The sequence below is a fragment of the Chiroxiphia lanceolata genome, chromosome 2 (assembly GCF_009829145.1).
Source record: "Chiroxiphia lanceolata isolate bChiLan1 chromosome 2, bChiLan1.pri, whole genome shotgun sequence".
Taxonomy (NCBI): domain Eukaryota; kingdom Metazoa; phylum Chordata; class Aves; order Passeriformes; family Pipridae; genus Chiroxiphia; species Chiroxiphia lanceolata.
The window spans coordinates 101156492-101175846 of record NC_045638.1 but is presented as its reverse complement, the minus strand read 5'-3'; the positions used below and the strand labels follow the sequence as shown (position 1 = coordinate 101175846).

Below are 19355 nucleotides of genomic sequence, written 5' to 3'. Positions count from 1 at the left end.
AAATACAGCCACCAACTGCATTATGCAGAATGAGCAACTGATGCAAAAATCTTATAAGCTCAGCCTGAAAATAACTGAATGCTTTGAAGCATGCAGAAAATAATTACAAATACCAAATGCATTCAGTTTGTGTTTGCAAATAAGCTATGCAAAAGGTCAAAAATTACTCAGTTCTATTAAAAGAGAGACTTACCTTACGAAACATATGGTTTACTTTCCGTAAAAGCATATATGGAAAAAAATAACTTATTTTAAATGAAGGTAAGTAAGCAGAGGAAAAAAAAAATCCAACATGTTTACCAGTCAAAGACAAAAGATTCCTGTCTTTGCTCACAAACAATACTGGTAGACCTTGAAGTACAAAGGAAATAAGATACACCACAAATTCACAGTCAAACAGATTATAGCACAAAAAGTTGTCCTGTTTTAGAAGGATGGACAAGAACATTAGAAGCTACCATGAGTGGCACAGAAAAAGTAATTTAAGAAATAAATCATCATGATTAAGCTACAATTTCCGAGCACTGCATTATTTCCCTGTTTAACTATAAGACACTGTCTTACTCAACTGAAAACATTGCTTACTGAAAAAAAAAGCCTATATGACACCGTCTCATTTGACTATTTCAATTAAAGCTGCTAGTAATAGAGCTCAAATCTCCACTAATTGAGGTTATTTCAACTTGCAAAAGCACAGAGGAAGTGTTTTTGATGCTAAACTGTGTTCCATAGACACAGGCTTGTTTCCTGTCAAAGCTTAACTGTTACTTCAGAGAAAGATGGCAATGCAAAGTCCCTGGGTGTATTTAACAACCACTTACCCAATTTGAAAAACTTAGACATTTTGGTGAAAGTAGAGCTATTTGAACCCCCCTAATTCTCAAGTCAAACAAGAAAACCTGGTTGTATTTTGGCAGGATATTATACAGGATGTTAGAGCTAATGCTTGCTGCTATTGTTTTATCAGATCAAGACTGGCAAGATCCAAGACCATTGCACTCAAAAGGAACAGGAGAATAATAAAAAAAAAAAAAGGAAAAAAAGATATAGACATTGATTTTTTTATGCTATCACACAGATGAAGTAAATACAAGAGGTAGTGCTAAAATGATAGGACTTAGTTAAAGCCTTTGCACCTGCTCTGGCAGATGGATGCAATTAATAACAGAAAAGAGACAGAAGAACACAAGTAAAATTGCTCCCTGAGGGTTAGGTTGTTTTAAAATTAAGCTGACACACTTTTTTAATACAATATATTAGGGTGGAGACGTGTTTTGAAGTGGGCTATCTAGTTTACAGCAAACAAACTCATTAGTGAGGTGTATACACAAACACAGGCCTGGCCCCACAATTAGTTTTCATACTCATTCTGCAAACAGAGAATGCATTTTTTTAATTACTCATAGTCAAGCAAATAGTTGTGCTGTATTTTGCATGGGAAACAATATCATACTTGATTTCCTCCTAGTGCAAATGAAAGATTGGAAAACGTGACCATAAGAGCCCTAGTCAGTAAAATTCTTGTCAGCATGCCCTTTAAGGAGTTCACTCATCAAGAAGACAGTTGAAAGTAATTTCGTTATTTGAAGCCCAACCAAAATTAATGAAGATGAAACGTCCCCTATTACACTGTGTATGCACACGTGTTTATTCATATGCACTCAAACTCCAACTATACCTGTGTGGTTACTACAGCCACAACAACCCAGGCACACCACAAAATGTGGTGTTAGATCATTAAGATAGTCCCTAGCAGTTTTGGTCCATGTTAGCAGGTGTTTTCCCAAACAAATCCCAGGGAGGTTCAGGGTCAGCACAGGTCACTCCTTGGATGCAGGGGTTTTAGATGCGGGGTGTGAGGGGGTGGTGAAGGTGGTGCAATTTCAGTAAGAATGGTGGCCACCAGCCCTCTGCCAGCCTGCCAGGCCTCAGGGCCTGAGAACAGAGCCTGGCTCATTTTATTTACACGTACAGACAGAGCTAAATTTAGCTCATCTTCCAAATCAAGGATGAAAAGAGAATTTAATTACTCAGCAGAGGGAACTAACGCAGCAACACTGCATTAGCATCAGTTGTACTGCAACAGCCTGCTGGAGCAATTATGGATCTTTACAGTGTATGGAAACTTTGAAAAGCAGTGAGTGCTTTTTTTTATTTCTTACAGTAGTTCAACAGCAAAGTGGGTTAAACTGTTACACTATTCACATTTCATGTGTGAAAACAATATTTTTTCATTTCTAGAAACTACTAACAAAATCTTTTAAAAAGTAAGCTTGACTACTTGATTACCATGAAAAACAGAAGCTAAGTAAATGGAGAAAACATAGTTAAAGGTAGCCAAATTAACCATATAATAATTGGACAACAAACTGCCACTGTTACTACCAATTTTCTGTAAGTAATTATCCACTAAGGCAAGAAAAGCATCTATTATTATGGCAACTTAAATTATCAGTAAGAGAATACTTAGTGCCACAGGTGATTGGTTTTGTTTTCTGTTTCTCAGTTTGCTACAATAAAAAAGGTAAATACATTGCAATCTACATTAAAAGTTACCCATGACAGTGGCTTGCAGCTTAACAACAGGAGGGTTTTTTTAGATCTGAAGAGCCTAGCATCCTTGAGGGCACTGTAAAATAATAACATGAATGGATTTTACATTTGCTCCACTTGAATATTCTTAACAACTATTACAGGTGATTATATAATAATTGGATACGGGGGGAAGAGGGTGTGCAAAAGACATATATATCAAAAATGGGCTAGCAAAAATGTATTTAAGCAAATAGTGCTAGATCTGTTGTTACAATAGTTAGCTTTTCCTTTTTTTTTTCTTTCTTTTTTTTTTTTTTGTTTGGGTTGTGGAATGGGGGTTCCTTTTTTGCTGTTTTTGTTTCGTTGTTTTGTTTGAAGTGTTTACAGAACAGATAAAGGTAGAGCACCAAAATGCCAGCAGGTTCTAGTGGCCCTTACAAGTCTCAGCTTCCCAGCAAAGAGAGACCAGCTGCTTTCTGCTTGGGGATGGCACGTGCTGAGAAGAGGGTGACCTTGTCAGAGCTCAGCCATTAAACCGCTGCCTGACACTGCAGAATGCTACACCCCCATGAACAGCTGCCTTTTCATCACATATGTACACATTCAGTCAAAACACAAAGAAATTACTTTAAAAGTTTTTAGGATGCTGTGAGAGCCTGACTATGGTGTTAAAACTAGCAAGAAGTCACTTCCCATTCAAATCTTGAAATAGATGACTTAAGCTTTTACAAGCATCGCTACTATGTCCCTTAACTCAGCACATTGTATACTATATTAACCTTATCTTATTTATGTTGCTATAAATAAAACCTACATTTGACCTCTTCATTGTTCTTATGTTTCAGTGTATTTGGGTAAAAAGCCACTCGTACCACAGCAAAAAACACACACAGATGACAAAAGCTCCCAAACCACATGTATTGACAGAGTGCAGAAAATCAGTAATATTTTAATAGCTGGTGAACAAAGAAAACCAAACCAAAACATCCTTCTTGCTTCCAACTACTGTCAATTGCTCTTTGATGGAATTCATTCAAGAGAAGCAACACGAAGTTTCATTCATAAGGCTGTCGAAGAACTCCAGAGAAATGAGTCACCAGGAAAGTAAAAAAAACCAAACCAAACAAAAACTAAAACAAAAACACAAATAACTATTCCCCCCCCCCAGAAAAAAAACCCAAACCAGTTAACAGATAGGAAAATACTGCAATGGATGAATGTAACTGTTATTTTAATTTCAATCTCCTGTATCTGTTTTGTCCCTACCAAGCAGCTGGGCTTTTCAAAAAGTCACATGATCTTGCCTTTCACTAAAATGCTCAGATCTGAAATTCCTACTTTACAAAGGGACTTAAAGAGTTCAAAACAAGGCTTCTTTTACACTGTCTTGATTCCTTTATCCCATCCTGACTCACAATCACCTTCACTCCACAAATTTTACTACAGAATTTTACCAAATCCTGGATGACATCCTAATGATGTCACCATTACATGACTCTTTAGTACCTTAACTAGGCTGAGGACCAGTCTCATGTAACATAGAATTCTCAAAATCTGTTGCCTCAGATTTACCTTGTTTCCCTTCTGTAGTGTTTTCATGCAGTGATTAAAACACAGATCCAAACTGTCATGTTCTCTATTATAATGAGAAGTAAAACAAAGAGTTGGAGAGCTTATAAGTAAATGAGATCTGTGGAGGCATTTTAATTGCACATACATAATTTTGGAGCCTAATTAGACACAAAACTTACCTATGCACCTTGCACATAGACCAAACAGCAAGATGCTCTTTCCCAGAGAATCCAAGAACCTGATCTAGGTTTCTGCTTTGAAACACCTTGTGGTCTCTCAGTGCACCTATTCATGGCAGACTAGCTCCTTAATTTAGAGTGTTAGAGAGGCTGAAGCTGGGCAGTAGGAATATCCTCACATGTTCTGCTGGACATCTACATTAACATACTGCTGCTGGCCTGCACCAAAATATTCCAGGTGGCCAGGACCTTCAGCAACCACCCTTTATGCTTATGCACCCCAAGGATCCAGTGGGAAAGCCAAGTCTTTATGACCTCCAGTGCTAAGAAACACATGCCTTGAACTTCACACAGCAGCTGTTTGCTCCTCCTCTCTCAGCCTCACCTCTCAGCTGTCTTCTAAACAGCCCTGTCACCATGTGTGCTTGAAACCACAAAAGCAATGCTGCATCTTCTAGCCCTTCCACAGCACAGCACAAAATAGCCTGACCCATCTTTAATAGCCTTGATACTGAAGATGTAGGTATCTCTTTCACCTGCTTCTCCCTACTGGCTTCCTTCCAACATGCACTCACATGACCCGCTGACTGCAATTCCCAGAATATCTCTACTTACTGTACAGCATCAGCCATAAAAAAACACTGTTTGAAAACCACTCACTTTCCCCATCGAACTGGGGAACTCTTAATAACACAATACAGATGCAGAGGGATGTAAGGAACCAAGCTGCTTGCTCCTGCTGGCTCTGTACTCAGATGAACTGCAAGACAACATGACTCAGCCCCAGACAGCTACCAAGTGGAACTCACAGATCATAGCTCTTGGCAGAGTGCAGAATATGAAGGGAATGACACAACAACAATGGGAACAAAACAATTGAAAGAACCAAAGATTTTACAAGTTCAGAAAAAGTATCAGATCCTCTGCTTTATTCACAACCAAACAAGAGATAGCAACAGAGTGAGCAGTCACCACCAACTTAATCTTATGAAAGCTGAGATCCAAAAAAAAAAAAAAAAAGGACAAAGATACCTGCCAGAGAAGAATTTTAAACCCACTTTTAAAACAACACAGGGAAGAGAGCAGTTCACAGAGCCTACAGTGAAATGAGAAGTTTCCAATCCACTTAAGGCAAGTAACTGCCAATTCATATCTTAAAGCTATAGGGGAACAACGGCCCTTGAGGAAGACATTGATATAATTTTATTGTTGTACGTGTGCCCAAGAAACTAACATTTTAAATCAACAGGAAGACATCTGTACTATACGCCTATAAATTACAATATAATGAAAAGGAAACTGAAATACTCTACAAGCTTTACTACTGTTTTTCCTGACTCCTATTTTATTAAAAGTCAAAAGTCAGAAAAATTACGAAATATTAGGAAAAAGGGGGGATCCATTAAAGAAAAAATCCTCACAAAAAAAACTACTATGGAAAACATACTTGCTGAACCAAAACTTAAAAGCACTCCTTTAATGCAATTGTCTTTAGAAAATAGCATTGAAGTTTTTAAGTGTTGCATTTTTGATTCCTGTTATGATAAATAATTAGAATATTAACTCTTGCAAAGTATAATTACTCCCTGGAACATATTCAGAAGAATCTGAAGGCAAGCAGCTTGTACTCTGTGCAGGTAAGCCTCATTTTTTCCAGCATTCACAGGTAATACACAAATTTGAGTGGAAAACTTGCCCTAAAATAAAAGTTTAAAGACTCATCAATTGTGTTTCATTTACCATATCTGCAGGGCAAGTGTTCCTATCAAAATAAACATACCTGAAGGGGTGTTTTTGACTAGAAGGTGCTTACATACTCCCTCACCACCTTTGGGAGCTTCATGAGGCTCTCCAGCCCATTTCCAGCATGGAATCTCAGCACTTGCTTAGGAGTATATCTCCCTCCCTCTCAAAACAAACCAAACCAAACAAAAACCCAAACAAAGACAAACAAACAAACAAGCACCCCCCCAAAAAACAACAACAACAACAACAAAAACAAACAAACAAAAAAAAACCCCACAAAAAAAACTCCACAAAAAAATCAAGGGAAGAACCCAGACGAACAGAAGCTGAAGAAGTTCCTGTTCTTAGTGGCCACAAAAAAACCCAGCAAACTCCCAGAAGCGCGAAGGGGAAGCGCAAAGGCAGCAAGAATGACTACTGATTGTTAACACACACCGAGTGCTCCCGCAGGCAGGGGTCCCACGGCTCCACCGGGAGAGGGAGGGACACGCTGCCATAGCCCCTGGAGACCCCACAGCCAGGGACAATGTCAGTGTACGCGCCAAGGCAGCCCCCACCCAGCACCCCCGCTGCCCCAAAGGCCTCAGGCCGCCCCCTGCGCCAGCGGGACCAGGTGGGGCCAGAACCGCCCCTCTCCGGCTTCAACCACGGATCCTAACAAGCTTTCCCATCACTCCAACCTCTCCCTCCCGCCTCCTCCCCATCCCGATCCCGAAACCCTCTCCCCGCCACCACCCCGCCCCGTACCCAGCTTCACGCCCATTTGCTGCTGGGCACGTCAATCAAGCTCGGTGTCCCCTCGTGATTGGCTGCTGTGTAGCGGCGGCTCCCTCCTACGGGCAGGGGGCGGGGCTCCCTCTCCGGCCCCGCCGCGCAGGCGCGCACGGAGTGTTGTGCCGGGGGTGGGCATGTTCCGAGCAGAGGAGCGGCCGCCAGCGCGCCGCGGGGAGGGGGCGGGAGCGGCACCGGCACAGGGAGCGGGGCCGCCGCCGAGCCAGCCTCACTTCCCAGGAGTGCGGGGAGACCACAGCCTGCCGGGGGCTGCGAGCGGTGCCGCAGACAGACCTGTGCGTGTGCATCTCTCTCTCTCTTTCTCTCTCTGTCTCTCTTGCATGTGTCTGTAGGACTCTCTACACACGCGCGCACATTCCCACTCGCCCGCCGGGCGGGCTGGGCTGTGCTGCGGGAGGGCGATGCGGGCGGCGGGGCAGCAGCTCCGCACGGCTCCCTGCGGGGCGGCAGCAGCAGCAGCAGCAGCGGCAGCTCAGGACAGAGTCCCTGGGGCGGCCGGCGCGGAGCCGGGACGGGGCGCGGGCGCGGGGCGGGATGCGCTCCGCTCCGCCTGCCTCCCGCTTTAGGGGAGCCGCCGCCGCCGGAGGGAACAGAGCCTCGTCCGGAGAGACGCTTGGCCGCTCCGGGCTGAGGACGGGGGAAGCGGCGGCCGCGGGGGCTCAGGAGCCTCCCTGCCCGCCCCCGGCTTTTCCCGGCGGCTCCCCTCGCCCTCGGCACGCGGCCGTACCGCGCCAGCCCGTACGTCTGTGTGCGCCGGGAGCCAGGTCCGCGCTGCCAGCCGCTGCCCCCGCCTGCCCTGCGGGTTCCTGCCTGCCTGCTGCCCTCGCTGCTTCTCCCTGCTCCCTCCTCCTCCTGCCCCCGCTCTGCCGCGGCCTCTTTTGTTGTGCGGGGCCGGGCATGGGGGCGCGGAGCCGGGCGCGGGTGTGCTCCCCCCTCCCGTCTGCCCGTGCCGGTGTTGACGATAAATCCGGGATCGCTTCTGCCAATGTAAACCCGGGCCAGGTGGGTTTACGCTGTTTGTCGTGAAAAGTTAAGCTTGTTCCTAAACATGCCCTGATCTTGCCCTTTCCTGCCCGTGGAGAAGGAAGTGTTGCCTCGCAGGCTGCGACGGGTTCTGTGACAAGATGTTTTCAGAGCACCTTGTGAGTCTGTGTTTCTCTGTCGTTGCGGCCAGCTTGGCTCCCAGATGGCCAATTCGCTCAACGGCCGGAACCCGCGCAAGGGACGGATCCTGGGCTTCATCGATGCCATTCAGGATGCTGTGGGCCCCCCCAAGCAGGCAGCTGCCGACCGGAGGACTGTGGAAAAGACCTGGAAGCTTATGGACAAAGTGGTGGGTGTCTCGGTGCATTTGTGTATACACAGTGAAGAATGGGACTATTTAAATAGGTACACATGGGCAAACAGCTCCTTCCTCAGCTCTGACTACTGTACTGTGTGTGCCTCGGGAAATAAGGGGACTTATATTTTAGGTTATTTAAGCACCATTTGTCTTTTTTTATTTTTTTTTTTCTTTCCAGTGGCCTCTGGCTATGTTTTTTTTAATCTTGGTTTGTGGAAGGAAAACAAATGTGTGTGTTTGCCTTAGGCTATTGTTATTTTCAGATCCTTTAAAATGACTCAAACTTGAAGAGCGGTCCTAACCAAAAGCTGCTTAACTTAGACTTGTAATCACATATTCTGTGTGTTTCGTGTTGGATCACACTGTTAGTCTGCAAACAAGACCTCCGAAGTATGAAACTTCAGTTAAGCTAATCGTCCTGTGAGACACGTTGGTGATGGCAACATAGATGTGTTTGTGCTTTTAGGAATGTGCGTGGGGACTGGGGGATGTCACTCTTGTCAGTTTAGTAAACAGATTAGTATGGTATGCCTAACTTTTTAAGTATCTGTTCTGCACTTTAATGACTTAAAAATACTTCTCCTCTTAATTTTGAAACTATAGATACACTGTATTGAAACTCATTTTTCAGAAAGTGAGGGGATAGGCTGTAGTTTTTTATCTCTTATAGCTCTCTGCACCAGCCTGATACATTTTGTTTAGTATTATATGAAATGACAGCTTGTGTGATGGTAGATTATCTAGAAGAGTTCCTTACCAGTGATAGAAACAGTTTGATTATAACATGGATTGCTGTTCAGGAGATGCAGGCACTCTGCTTTGCACATGGGCTGATACTTAAGAGCTTCCTCTTGAAACTGCTGAGCAGTGAGGATTACTACCTGTTGGCCTTGGATCTGTATGGCAAGAGAGTTATGACTTTTTCTCTCAGTGATTCTTTGTGGTTTAGTGTAACTACTTTCCCTGTGGCTCTTGTAAAATATTTAACATTTTTTAAAGTTCATAAGTAGTTATACTGACATGGTGGAGATGATTTCTTGTAATATGTCTTTACAGGTGGTAACTTCAAAGTTTTTGTCTGTGTTCATGTATGCTCTACTTTTTTGATGCTCCAAGAATAGCATCTGTATTTCCACTGCATTTTCTGATGATGTTTATAAACTTAAAACCCAGGCTTGATAGAAATCATTATTATCACAAAGACTTTGTTGATATTTTTCTGTCAATGATCAGGATGCTGTTAAGAGTGAGCATCTTGTAATAAGAAATGCAAATATGAATCTCTGAGGTGCTTTTCCTCAGTAGAAGGAAGTTTTCAGCTTGGAAACTAGGAACCTGGTTTGTTGTTGAAACCTCATGGGGAGTGTATAGCTCTCATTTCCCCCTGTGTCAGGTCTTTTACAGATCTATGCAGTAAGGTTGTACCCTGATTTGTTTGTATATTGTCTGTATATTGTCTTTAAACCCACTGCTTGGATTTGTGGATTGCTTTCATTCAGCCAATATAGGATAACTGTATTTGTCATAGCCCATCAGAACAGCCAGTAAGGCCTGTTCAGTAGAAGTCACTGGAAAGGCTGGATATTGTGCTGTGCTTCCTTTTTCATTTTACTGGATAAGTGTCCTCAATTTGGATCTTTAATGTATCCTCTTTAAGCTGCCTTCAGTTAATCAAATTTTATTTCCAAATTGTATTAAAGTATACCAGACAGGATGATGTCATAATGTGAGAATGCTGTAGCTTGCTGCTTGAGTTTTTAGTATTTCATACTTATAGCAAAAGGATGTGTTTGAGCAAATTTAATATGCTGGCAAACAAATTTAAATCTCTTAGCCTTATGTGGCAGTAGGTGCAGGAAGGTCATTTTTTCCTCTGCCTAGATCAAACCCAGGGATTAAAATCAGAAATAGAAACCAGCTTGATCAACTGTTGTTTCAAATCCCATTTCTGGAATGTGTTCTGTGACTAATTTCTGTGGTGGGTCACTGATCAAATTAATACCTAGCCAAGGCAGTAGCTCTGTCAAGTCAGTGAGGTGCCACCCATAGTGAGGTTGTGGTTTTGAGGCCTGTTTTGCTTGTTGTAACAACAGTCATTATTCTTGTTTATTCTTTAACTGTAGTAGCTATGATAACCATCGTTTTGTTGCAGTAAGGTAGCTAAAGTTTTCTCCTTTTCTAAAGGTGTTAGGGAAATGGAGAATGGAAACAAAGCAAAGTTATTATCTTGACCAAAGAATGAAAAAAGAGCAGCCTTAAAAACCAAGGGCAGAGCTCAATAATTTCTGCTTTACCTTTCCTTCATTTCTTTCTATAATTTCTTCTTCTGGCAGGTGAGATTTTCTGTATGAATTGTTTGTTTGCAACAATAAGGGATTAACCAATACTACAAATACTGCTACCCTGTAAGAGCTATACTGTGAGGGTGGTTTTATGGTGTGTATAAAAGTTCTGGCTACCTAGACACCATGCAAACTTCTTTGTGTGGAATAGATTCTGTGTCATGGTTTCAAATTGTTTGGATTTCCTCATAATGTCTGTTTTCCATGGCCTGATGCTTTAGGTTGGAATAGGCAGAAGGTTGTGGTTTTGCTTAAGTGTCTTCTCTTTAAGCTTTGAATATCAGTTTGAAAATAACCAGGGGTTTGAAAAAGAGTTCTTTAGCAGGACAGAACGTTATAGTAGTGTTCCTGCTTAGAGCCTTGTTTGTAAAAGCTACTGTAAGCAATATGCTTGCAGGAAATAAGAAAAAAAAATTGCTTATAAATAATCAGTGAATGTGGATTGTTATCTGTACATCTTATATCTGTATTTCCCTTTCTATACTTCATCCATTGAGATCTGTACATTTTTTGTTTACTGGTATGTCTTTTTTAATGTGAGTTTACAATACTAACTGTATTGCTAAAGGGTCATCAACCATTAACATCAATGTCCAGTTTCCCTGCCGCTTTTCTCATGGGTAAGCGGTAGCTTTACCATTAAGAACCAAAAATATTTTGTTTAATGCCTTTGCAATGCAAAGGATAATATTCCTTTTATGGTTTGGAAGGCTAGCCCTGTGTTCCAGTGCTAGCATTGTATGAGAAAGTTGACCATATGTCTCTGGACTTGTAGCGAGCAAAGTGCTGTTTTTAAAGCTTGATGTCTATTTCAGAAAGTTCCTGTGACCAAAAAATCAGTATTGTTAACAAAGAACTCAAGTCTTCCTTTAAACTAAATTATGTGAGGATTTTTTTTTTCTGAGATTGTAAACCTTATGATTTTTAAAACCTAGAGACTAGCCCTGTATTACTATTAGAGGATAATGGTTATGTTGAGACCAACTTTGGGAGAGAATGACTGTTATGTAAACATGGGAGTAGTTAGGTCAGTTTACTGCTTAGGCTGTTTAGAGTTGCCAGTACTATTTGTTCACACTTCAGTCCTGTGGGTTTCAAGCTGATAAAATTGTGACACATTATGAATGGGATATTTAGAACAGGTATGTTTCATCAGCTTTCAATGACTTTTCAGTACTCTTATGCACTGGGCCTGAAAATAATTAAATTTTCTACTATGGAGATTAACAACATTGCCTAAACTATTTGGGCACTCTGTCATGGCCCACCCAATTGGTTGACTCTGACTGGGTAAATGGGGATGGCAGTTTGATTTGCAATTTAGTAATTATTCAAGAGCAAATTAGAGTGCGTGTCCAAAGCTCATACTCTTGATTTAGTGAGTAAAAGCTGTGTTACCTCTGCAACTTAGTATTGTGGTTTACTTGAAATTAACATCTCTAAGCATCTAAGTGAGTATATGAAGCGTGGTAGTTGAAACTACGTGTGCATTGGATATTCTTTGCAATGCTTTGCGTAATCGTTGCATTAGTGGCAACTCTCCGATTCAATTAGATGTCATTGTTCCAAAGGATCTAGAAAAGGCAGTCATCAATCACAACCATGCTATTCTTCATTGTATAATCTGGTCCTGTGACAGGACTTGAGGGAACGATGTGAAGCTGTGTTGGGAGAGGTTTAGGTTGGATATTAGGAAAAGGTTCCTTTCCAGATGCACTGGAACGGGCTCCCCAGGAACAGCACCAAGCCTACTGGAGTTCAGGAAGTGGTTGGACAATGCTCTCAGGCATATGGTAGGATTGTTGGGGCTCTTCTGTATAGGGCCAGGAGTTGGACTTTGCTAATCCTAGTGGGTCCCTTCCAAGTCAGGATATTCTATGATTCTGTGGTCAAAGTTGGTAGGAAGTCTTATGTCCTGCATACACTGCTTGTGGAAAAACAATAAAATAGTAAACGGAACTGGAAGCTACTCTGTTTCTAGTTGGAAGAAAGTAAAATTGCTCTCCGAAGTCAACTGTCCTTGTGTGTATGTAGCATCAGGATTGTTATCACTTATACCTCCAGTATGGAAACATATGGGTTGGTTGCAGTGTGGTTGTTGTTGAACAAGCACTTACTGTATTCTCAGGCAAAAAGACTGGTGATTGGGTCAGCTCTACTTACATTCTGATGAGAAGGCTTCTTTCAGAAAGAAAAGCCATCTCTCTATCTTTCTGTGAAAAATAAAATGCATTGCAGTTAAGGGAACTTCAGACAGGAAGAAATCTATGTTCAGACTTTGACCGTTTTCCTGGCTAGTCCCTCCTGATTAATTTTTTCAGAGTTCATTGTTAGTAGCACTGTGTTGTGGTTTTCTGGAGAACTGCTGAGCTACATTTGTGCTCTCTGTGGTGTGTCAAAGTGTTTTAATTCTTTGACAATTCTGTACAGCATGGCAGAAGGCACTCATTCAGTTGGGCAGTTTTGAAGTGTAGTTTTGGGAGTGTGTGAGCACTGATGCTCCGATTGTTCTGGTTCATTCTGTTTAAGAGGATGTCCTACTCTGTTTTAGCTGAGTTACTTTCCTTGTATTGTCTTTGACTAGCATTAGGTGTTTAAGCAGGTTGTGTTAGGGCTGCTATACTTTGCTTGAACAAAAGTTCTTTTGTCAAACGGGGCTTTCAACTTTGTTTGCTTTAAAAAGTGAATACAAAATAGTTTTCTGCAAGAAATTGTCTCCATACAATAGGCCTCCATTACTCTCATCTTTGACGATGCTATGAAATAATGCCTTGTAATTTGAGTCAAACATATTCAAAAATGTTATGAGTAGTCATATTTATTTTGGTTAGTGGTGGAGGAAGAGAGGAGGAAAGAGGGGGTTGATTTTTTTTCTACAAAGGAACTAAAGTAAGCTTGTCTAAAAGTTCCAAAGTTAACTGTTTCAAAATCAGTTTCTGGTAGATTAGGAAAATGCCTCGGTTTTTCACAATCAGAATTGTACTCTCTTGTTTCTGTGATTCTGGATTAAGTACTTGGATTTTCCCTGAGTGAGGTAGTGGAAGGAGCTTAGTTTTGTCTCAGTTTACCTCAACAAGAGAGGCATTTCTTACTAACTTGTTGACTGACTGCTTTTAATTTTTTACTCTGCTTTCTAAATATGTACATGCTTACTTCCAGTCAAAACAATACAAAAATCACACAGTGATATGATTCATGTCCGCTCCTAAGGTGTTGGTGAGAGTTACTTTGTAAAGTGCAATATAGAGGTCTTTATTTTTGGAGTGTTTTTTTGGTTGTTTGTTTTGTTTTGAGTTCTGTTTTCTTTTGAAGAAAGATCTTGGTAAATCTTTTGCGTCAGCAGGTGTTATTTCTTGTTGCTTACTTTTAATTGTGAACTGCTGTGGTATGTGTCAGGACATCCTCATTCTGGAAACCATATGGTTTACCAGCCATTTCTTTACAATATTACTTCCTTTCAACTGAAACCTTGTGTACTCTATAAAGTAAAGAAAGCCTTGTACTACTTCACTGGATCACTGACTTGATGTTAGCATTTTTTTCAATTAGAATGTATAAGGCTAATTGAAGTGCAGAAGATTTTTTTTGTATGACTTTCTTAAAAGCTTATTCTGAAATTGAAGGTTCTGGTAGAGTGCTGTATTTGTCTCTGTAAATTCATCAGAAGGTGAAGCCTTGTAAACCATCTTGACCACAGGATCCAGTTTTGATGTGTATATGGCTGTATGTAATGACATTGGACTGAAGACTTTCTACAACTTCTGAAAGAGAAACTTATTTTTTTATTTTTTTTTTAATTTTTTTAATTTTTTTTTTTTTTAGTTTTTCCTTATAACTGGATATTCTTTTTGTATAGTTGAATGGACTGACTTTTGAAAATTCAGCCATCAGCATAAGCAATTTGCTTTTTCCTGTTGTTTTTATATTTTAATGGTATTTCTAATCTATGAAACCACTTATATTTTGCTTCTTGGCACATCTGATTGAAAAGATAGACTTCAGGAAGATAATTCTTTTTTCATGAGTTTTAAGTTATAAAATAAGTAATTCAAAATGTTTGCAGCCTTCTTTGCTTGCAGTCTGCTTTCATTGCTGACTTTTTCCTCTGAATAAACGTCACCATCTTTCAGCTGTTTTTTTTCCCTGTGTTTGTTGCTTCATAAAGTTGTAAGGCCTAATCAGTGATACAGATTTGTGTCACCTGTAGTTGGCTTTGTGAAGAATGTCAATCTGGTTTCAAGTTTTGACTAAATCAGAAATTACAGAGAACAGAAGTTCAGAGGGAAAACATCTATGCTTTTCATAAAGGTTTTCACTTCTGTGTTTGAGAGTCCAGTTCTTCTTACTCTTCTACAAAAGAAAAAGAAATTCATGTATGTCTCTGCATGGATGATTTTTCAGATCTGCCTGCACATGCAAAATTCTTTACCTGATGTCTGAAATCTCTTTAAAGAATTCTGTCAGCTTAACTTCAGTGTAACAAGAAAAAAAAAAAACACGTTTAATCTCCTTCCATAAGTTTCTCTTGTTAGCTCCTTTCTTGATCTTCTGGGGTGACGCCATCATCCTGCCTTCACTTGTGCAACTCCTTTTCTTGAACTGCTCTTTCAGAAGTTGAGTCTGAATCTTTCAGGTCAATCCATTCACCTAAATCTCTCATTCCATCCAGGCTTTGCTATTCTCTATGTAAGTTCAGCTTTGCTTTTCTGACCTTGAAAGAACGCCATCCTATCCAACCTTTATTCTTTGAGAATGCTACTTCAGACATGTCCTAAACCACGACTGGGACCCTGTTGTCCCTTTATTTATCCTGGTGACCTTATCTTTATCACATGAAATATAAACAAGTTATTTTTACTTTCAAAGTCTCTTTGCACTTACGGATTGCAGTTCCAGACTTTATTACCAGGTCAAGAGATGATTAGGTATCTTAATCTTTTACTCTTTTTTGCTTCCTTCTATCTTCTTCGTCAACTGAGGAGTTCTTTTATGAGCCACAAAATTATTTGAGACCTTGCTGTGAAACATTACTGTTTATATCTAGAAATACCGAACTGCTTGTATTCAGTCCCTGAACTACCCTCTTGCATGTTCAACAGTGTTATGCTTATGTATTCACATTTGCCTGCTTCTCCTTGGCTGTCATTTTTTTCCTACTGAGATTGTAAATTTCTCTGTGAAAAAGCTTCCTGATGTGTTACTTGGTCTAGTAGTTGAAACAATAATAGCAATTACTAAAATAACAATGGATCAGTGAAATGAGGGGAGCTGTTGCAAATGTCATGTATTAAATACTGTTTTGGATAAAATGCATTTCTACAGTACTTATGAGTTTGTGCAGTTCCAGTGGTGCTGGGCTTCTTTTTTAAAAACATGTTAGTGCTTGACTTTTGTCCATTCAGAATTCTGTCTCCACTTTTCTAACTAGACCCCAGTTACCTAAGTCTGCTTGCCTGATTGTGTTTTTATGTGTATGTTTCAGAGGGTAAAAAACTATGATGTGTTTGCTTTGCTGTTTGTGGTGCCTGAAGGTCTGCTAGTGACAACAGTCTGAAGGCAGTAAATTTGTTAATGGTTAGATCTAGAAATTGCAAGAGGGATCAACAGTAGTGATAAAGCTTTGAGTTTAGAGAGGTGAGTGTTAGAGAATACAAGTTTGTTCCCCCTCCCCCAGAATTGCTCAAGACTGCACTTTTTTGAAGTTGATACATTAGTCAGAATAGGAATCTAGTTTCAGCAGTATTAAGATGTTTTTACAACCTCGTTAGTTACCTCAAAAGAATGTCAAAGTCACTAATATATAATGTGGCAATCTCCAAATGATGCCTATAAAACTTTTATACCACATGGACTTAATTTTTTTGTAAGTATTTGCATATGTACAGCTGCACACACATGTTTAGAATATGTCCCTCTTCAGTGTTTTAGCTGATCATAGACAGCTCAGTGCAATACCACCGAAAAACTACCTGTTAGTTTTGATCTCTCTTGCTTTCTAGAACAGAACATTACAGAACAAACTCTAAGAGAATTTGAGTAGCCAGGAGACAATTTTAACCTTGTAGATTTTCAGGAAACAAAAAGAGAGTACCTTTCTCTTCCAGAAACAATTCCAGTAGAGACTAGATGGAAATAAAGTTGTTCAAGTAATCAAAGTTTATTCTTTAAGTAAGATATATATTAATCAATTAATATTTGTGCCATTTAGGAACATGAGCACTCCAAGTCCATTAAGATGATCTTGTATTTGGTTTGCATGGCAAAGTTTTAGTAACGGAGGGACTGTGGGGTGGCTTCTGTGAGAAGCTGCCAGAAGCTTCCCCCGCATCTGATAAAGCCAGTGCCAGACCTGCTGCTGACCCCCATCAGTGATGGTGGTAGAGCCTGTGCAGAAGTTTGTTGCAGGCAGGGAAGAGAGCAGTGAGAATATGTGAGAGAAACGTGTCTGGAAACACCAAGGTCAGTGCAGAAGGAGAAGGAAGAGGTGCACCAGGTGCCAGAACAGAGATTCCCCTGCAGCCCTTGGTGCAGACCATGGTGAGGCAGCTGTGCCCTGCAGCCCGTGGAGGTCCACAGTGGAGGAGAGATCCACCTGCAGCTTGTGGAGGACTTTACGATGGAGCAGGTTGATGCTTGAAGGAGGCTGTGACACTATGGGAAACCCACACTGGAGCAGGCTCCTGGCAGAACATGTGGACCTGTGGAGAGAGAAGCCCATGCTAGAGCAGGTTTGCTGGCAGGACTTGTGACCCAGCAGGAGATGCATGCTGGAGCAGCCTGTTCCTGAAGGGGACAGTAAGCTGTGGAAGGAACCCACGCTAGAGCAGTTCATGAAGAGCTGCAACTTGCAGGAAGGACTCATGTTGGAGAAGTTTGTGGAGGACTGTCTCCTGTGGGAGGGGCCCCATGGTGGAACAGGGGAAGAGTGTGAGGGGTCCTCCTGCTGAAGAGAAAGGAGTGGCAGAGACAATGTGTGATGAACTGACCACAGCCCCCAGTCACCATCCCTATGCGTCACTGGGGGGCAGGAGGTCGAGAGGATAAAATTAAGCCCAGGAGGAAGGGAGTTGCTACCCTACTCTGATTTGATTCGTAGTAAAATTAAGTTCCCCAAGTTGAGTCTATTTTACCAGTGACGGTAACTGGTGAGTGATCTCTCCCTGCCCTCGTCTTGACCCATGAACCTTTCATGACATATTCTCTCCCCTCTTACACTGAGAAGGGGAATAATAGAAAAGCTTTAGTGGGCACCAGGCATCCAGCCAAGATCAAATCACCAAACTTCTAGTACGACCAGGAGCTGAAAAGTAATGGGTTTAAATTCCTGTAGTTTCTAAGAAGTTATATTGTTGGATAAAGAAAAGAGAGAGCCATCAGATGATAAAGTAATTTAGAATGTCAGTTCTTGGTAGATGCTTAAACATCCATAGGTAAGTTAACTTGCAGCAAACAGATCTCTATGAAAGAACTGCTCTTGGCTTTAGTTGCATGCTGTGTTTTGATAATATGCTCCTTAGCATATGTTAGGCAGACAAAGACATTCTTACTTGAAGGGAAAAGCCTCAAACTTTGTAGGTAAGCTTGTTTACTTTTTATACATGTGACAAGATTAAGTCAATTTTGCCTCTTTTGACATTAGAGTCTGTGTTGGGATTTCATGGAATATAAATGAAGTAGGATTTGCTTCTGTGTGCCTGGAGATTAGAGAGGTATGTTACACCTTTAAGTTTGAAGATGTCAGATCAGCTTTTGTCCCAACATATTTCTTGTCTTTTACATTCTCCTGTTTTTGCTTATAGGTAAGATTGTGCCAAAACCCAAAGCTTCAACTCAAAAACAGCCCACCTTACATACTTGACATTCTACCTGACACTTACCAACATTTGCGACTTATACTGAGCAAATATGATGACAACCAGAAACTTGCACAACTCAGTGAGAACGAATATTTTAAAATCTACATTGACAGTCTTATGAAAAAATCAAAACGGGCTATAAGACTCTTCAAAGAAGGAAAGGAAAGAATGTATGAGGAGCAGTCACAGGACAGGTAAGTGAGATATTTAAATATGAAGTAGATTATTGGGTCTGTCTGCATTCTTAACGCTGTTGTCTGCAGCCATTGTGTTTTGACATTTTTAATTATTTAAAGAGCAGAAACATTCATTGCTTGGATTCATTGACCCTGCAGGTCAATCAGGAATTTGCTGGATTTGTTCCACTGTATGCTCTTATCCGTCACTTTGTGACCTTTAAAACCAAGTGCATTTCCTTCATAAAACATTCATTTAATTGTAATTACTTATTCACGGGGCCCTGCAGTGTGTAGTTTTTCCTGTGGTAGAGAGAGTGACTGTTAACTTGGCTTGAGCTTGACCTCCCTACCCCAGTTCTTAAAACTGTGGGAGCTGTGATGGATGTTGACTTGGAGCTTTCACAAGGGATGGAATGAAACAAAACAATATTCACATTTTTCAGATATTATGTGGTGTTAGCATAAGGTGATGATAATGCTAGTTTGGTGCTGAGAAGTTGTATCAGAAACCTAACGGATTCCTGATTGGCAGTGGTTCAGTTTTAATAAAAGGAATAATGTCTGCTTTATCTGTACTCTTGGTGGTAACTGAAGAGGTTTTTAATATTTGATTTTATTACCTAATACTTTAAAAATAGTATTTCAGGAAATTCTTTGCAAAATCTACCATCTTGTTTTGGGAAGGAGGGGATATAATAGTGCTTGTGGCCATTAGTCTTTGCCATATGTTGTATAACTTTAAATCTATTCAAATAAGAGAGATGATGTTCTTTCCAGAGTCCCCTCTTTTTAGAGGAGATAGTGGGGAGTGG

At 40.8% G+C, this 19355-nt stretch overlaps 1 protein-coding gene across 2 annotated transcripts in view; it reads left to right on the top strand.

The window, feature by feature from the left end:
• Positions 1-6963: 6963 nt before the first annotated feature.
• CBLB (Cbl proto-oncogene B) overlaps positions 6964-19355 on the top strand; it is a 134232-nt gene continuing 121840 nt past the window's right edge. The window contains exons 1-3 of one of the 2 annotated variants that reach the window (XM_032680012.1): positions 6964-7099; positions 7999-8157; positions 18308-18558. In XM_032680012.1, the coding sequence (XP_032535903.1) occupies positions 8011-8157; positions 18308-18558 (398 nt within the window). In that variant the 5' untranslated portion in view covers positions 6964-7099; positions 7999-8010. The remainder of the gene's footprint in view (positions 7100-7998; positions 8158-18307; positions 18559-19355) is intronic. The other variant, XM_032680013.1, reaches the window with a different exon arrangement.